Genomic DNA, 4,840 nt, shown 5'->3' on the forward strand with positions numbered 1-4,840 from the left:
TATATATATATATATATATATATATATATATTAAAAGGAAGGAAGAAAATAAGGAAGACTATACGGTCGTTACTTTCCACTAAATATTCACCTTTTCCTTCTGTGCACCTCGTCTTCCTCCTCGTCTGTCTCATCGTCGCCGTCATCACCATCATCATCATTAGCAGCAGCAGCAGCAGTAGCAACGTTAAATAACAAGACCAATGAAGATGGAGACCAGGGGTCGGTCGATGGTAAAACGAACGACGAACGAATATATAACACAGTTTGTTCATTAATTGTTTAAAAACCCGGAAATTATTACTCCATTTGTCAGAACGTACCACCAATAACTGTTAAAGTACCCTGGAAAACAAACCAAAGAAAAAAACAAAACGGCAAACAAAAAACAAACAAAAAACCCCTATAATATTGTTACCTCCAAACCATCACACATCTTGTCGATTGAAAAGGAAAAAAAAAGATATATACATATATATATATTTATTTATACACGGGAAAGCAAGTTCAAAATTATATATATATATATATATTATATATATATATTATATATTTTCACTGTAGTTTCTAATATTTGACTTCTGACCACCAACCGCGTTGTGTACATACATACACATACACATACATTCATTCATACATACATACATACATACATACATACATACATACATACATACATACATACACAGAATACCAAAGCGAACACCGGTCCATATACTTCTAAACGCAGATGTGCATATCAACACAGTTATCTCTTTCTCTCTCTCACACATTTCTCTTTCTCTCTCTCTCTCTCTTGCACAATACATACCACTTAATTTCACATAAGTTAAACGAAGGTACATACCTCTATATGCATTTATATTTTTAAACTACTTATACATACATTAGCATATATAACCACATATATACATTCATATATATATATGTATATATATCGTTTATACACAGGTTTTCTTCTCAAAACATAAACATACGTTCCTAATTACCCACATACATGCGTGTATAGAATACATCGACATCTAATTACATAGATACAGCTAAATACATAAATACACGCATTTATTTATATATAGAAAGAGTGTGTTTAAATCGTTATAATAAATTTATATCTACACAAAGATTAATATCTATATATATATATTCATATATCAGATAGAACGTACATACAAATTATTGACAAAATAATAAGCGACATTTAAATACATATAAAATATGTGTATAAAATTCGTAGCATACCTGAGTATATGAGTAAACAAAAATTCCAGGAAGTACCAATATATGTTTATATATATATATATATCAGCACTTTTAACTTAAAACTTCATTACACATAACTTGTCTCATGTAATATCGAAAATTTCTTTACTCCTAAAATATATGAAAATATATTTTCAAAACTTTAATTTGGCTGTGATTTTTTCGACGCACTTTATCGTAATTTAAATACATATATGATATTTTAGTTGTAGATAATAACTTGTCTCAAGAGAAACAATTTCCGTATTTTATTTTATTCCAAGTAAATTCCAGTTAAATTATGCTTGTACTTAACTTACTACTTTTGTAGTATATTTTTTACTATCTAAAATACCCATATATATATATACATATATACATTTATATATATACAGAAAGCTGGAAAGTTTTAATAAATATTTAGTTATTTCTCAGAAAGTTTCAGTTTCTGAAAATTTCATTAAAATATTTTAATTTATTTCTTAGTTATATATTTTATTTGTTTCTTGCTCGGCATTTACATATATGTTGCATATATGTCTTTATATGTGTAGAAGATAAACACACACACTCACACATACATATACACACACAAATAATTTGTGTACTTATATAATTCACAAATAGGTTAATATTGTATATTTGAAGTTGTTTGTTTATATACAAATATATATATCAATATTTTGGGAAACAGGGTTTTGTAAAAAGAAGACAGAAATCAAATGCTACTTATTATGTTTCGATAAACCGTAATGTATTTCAACCATCAAATTTTAAAAATAAAAATAATAAATGAGAAATAACAAAGAAAATATTGCAAGATGATTGCTCAAAATATTAATTGTGGTATTGATAACGATAACGATATAGGGAGAAGATATATCGATATATTGGTAAATTTGACAACGAATACGAGCAAATCTAGTTGAAAAATATATCGATAGATTGATTGATAGATAGAGATATGATTAGAGTAAGAGTGTGTGTTAAATTAACATATAGTAAAGGTGTAGAATCTATATGTTGATCTGTTGTAGTTTGAATATATCTAATCTTCTTACATACACTTATATATATAAACATATTGATAGATAGATAGATAGATAGATAGGTAGATAGGTAGATTTAGTCAAATATTTAGAAGCAGTTTATAAATCGACAGGTAGATACTAGTTAGGTAGGGATATACGTACATACTTTTATAGGTAGATTCCATATCAAGAGAAACACAAGTTTCATATATATACATATATATATATATATAGGTATATACATACATATATATGAATGTATATGTTTGAAATCAATACAACGATGATTGCATGAGGAATGCTATCGGCTGCGGTATGGATAATATCATTTAGAAAGATTTCTAACTAATGACACGCTTTAATTTTCACCCAATCAAGGAAAGATAAAAAGAGAAGAAAAAAGTAACTACAGATAAACACGTCTGAAAACGCCATAACATTGAAACTGTTTATAACTACTTGGTTTTTACATATTTATTCTCATGACCGAACAGTTTTATTTTTCTTCTTTTTCCTCCCGTTCAATTTGTTTACCTTGCTATTTGCTTACTGTAAGTCCTTAAGGTCACACACACACACACACACAGACAGACAGACACACGCACACACATACACACACAGAGCCACAGCCACGCAGACACACACGTACGTATGTACGCAATATTTAAATATCTACGTGTGCTGTAGGGGTTAGACTTAGCTCTCATTTTTAAGCGAAATTGCGGAGCCTTCTTTAACAAGCCCCTGTTTCGCTGATTCGTGGATAAGGGATAAGAAACATAGCGAGAAGGGTCGAAAAAAAGGTGGAGCAGGTGCGCTGAAACACGCATACGCACACACGCACACACGCACTCACAGATTTACGCAAATACGCAAACACTCAACGCACCCATACGGACATACATATACATACGCACACATATGCACACAGAAATACAAGCACATACACAGACACAAGCATATAGTCATCCCACCTTCCTTTTATCACTCACTCTCACACACACACTCAGACACACACACACACACACACACACACACTCTCTCTCTCTCTCTCTCTGTGATTCTCTCTTATCCCTCACTCCGTCTTTCTCTCTCACTTTCGCACAAACAAGAAAAAGTAGACAGGCGAAAAAGCTACACACTCAATCCCGTGTTCAAATACATGCAAATATATTTATGAATATACATACACGTCTCTAATCATGGTAGCTACTATGCATCCATATATAGACTACACACATATATCTGACTTCATGATAGCCTTCTATTCTCCTACGTATTTATTAGAGTTTTCTACGATAGCTAAAGAGATGCTATAGCTAACAGTTATATATAGTATTAATTTAACATCATACAGCAGTCGTTGTATATACATATATATGCATATACATATATATATATATATATATCTATACACTGCAATTATACATTGGATATAGACACCGTAGTCTTCTCATATAAACGCAATCACTACTGTCATACGCAACATTATCAACATCATCATCATCATTAACAACAACAACAGTGATATATTACAGTGACAAAATGTATGTTAAGATACAAACAAAGCTTCACATGTTTTTTATGTGAAGTTAAAGAAAAGTGCTCGCGTTCATTCATACAGAATTATATAACCACGCACACAAATATATATATATATATATATATATATAATTATATATTTATGCATATGTATAGGAAATATATCTCCTATGTGTATCAACATATACACGTGTATACCAATGCAACATTACTTGTATCACAAACACAACAAATTGATATAAAATACAAACCAAACTACACGTAATCGTCAACAAAATATTAACATACACAACAACATTTTCACAGCCATGTTCCATTTACCCATGCTAAACTTTTCCCCGCAGCAAGTGGCACAGGTGTGTGAAACTTTGGAGGATAGTGGTGATATTGAGAGGTTGGGACGTTTCTTGTGGTCCCTTCCAGTCAACCCGGCGGCCTCGGATGCTCTCAATAAACACGAGTCGATTCTCAGGGCGCGAGCCATTGTAGCGTACCACACGGGTAACTTCAGGGACTTGTACCATATTGTCGAGAACAACCAATTCACGAAAGACTCACATGCGAAGTTACAGGCCATGTGGCTCGAAGCACATTACCAGGAGGCTGAAAAACTCCGAGGTCGACCCTTGGGGCCAGTGGATAAATATCGGGTCCGCAAGAAATTTCCTTTGCCCAGAACGATTTGGGACGGAGAGCAAAAGACGCATTGTTTTAAGGAAAGGACGCGTAATCTCTTACGAGAGTGGTACCTACAAGACCCGTATCCAAATCCAACTAAGAAGAGAGAATTAGCCCAAGCCACAGGTCTCACACCGACTCAAGTTGGAAATTGGTTTAAAAATAGACGCCAAAGGGATAGAGCAGCTGCCGCCAAGAACAGGTAAATTCTATGATAAAAAAAAAAAAAACACAAAAAAGAGGAAAAAGAAGGGTTATATTTATTTTGCATTGTATTATGTTTTAAATTCTTAATTATTCTGTTTTCTTCATATATGTTTCTTAATATTTAAACATGTCATATATATATA

General features: G+C 32.0%; 1 protein-coding gene across 1 annotated transcript in view; it reads left to right on the top strand.

Moving 5' to 3' along the window:
• Window positions 1-47: 47 nt before the first annotated feature.
• LOC106881657 (probable serine/threonine-protein kinase ndrD) overlaps window positions 48-4,840 on the top strand; it is a 163,153-nt gene continuing 158,360 nt past the window's right edge. Inside the window, exon 1 of the mRNA XM_052971921.1 lies at window positions 48-4,692. Within this exon, the coding sequence (XP_052827881.1) occupies window positions 4,121-4,692 (572 nt within the window). The 5' untranslated portion in view covers window positions 48-4,120. The remainder of the gene's footprint in view (window positions 4,693-4,840) is intronic.

This window comes from Octopus bimaculoides, chromosome 11, assembly GCF_001194135.2.
Source record: "Octopus bimaculoides isolate UCB-OBI-ISO-001 chromosome 11, ASM119413v2, whole genome shotgun sequence".
NCBI classification, from domain to species: Eukaryota; Metazoa; Mollusca; class Cephalopoda; order Octopoda; family Octopodidae; genus Octopus; species Octopus bimaculoides.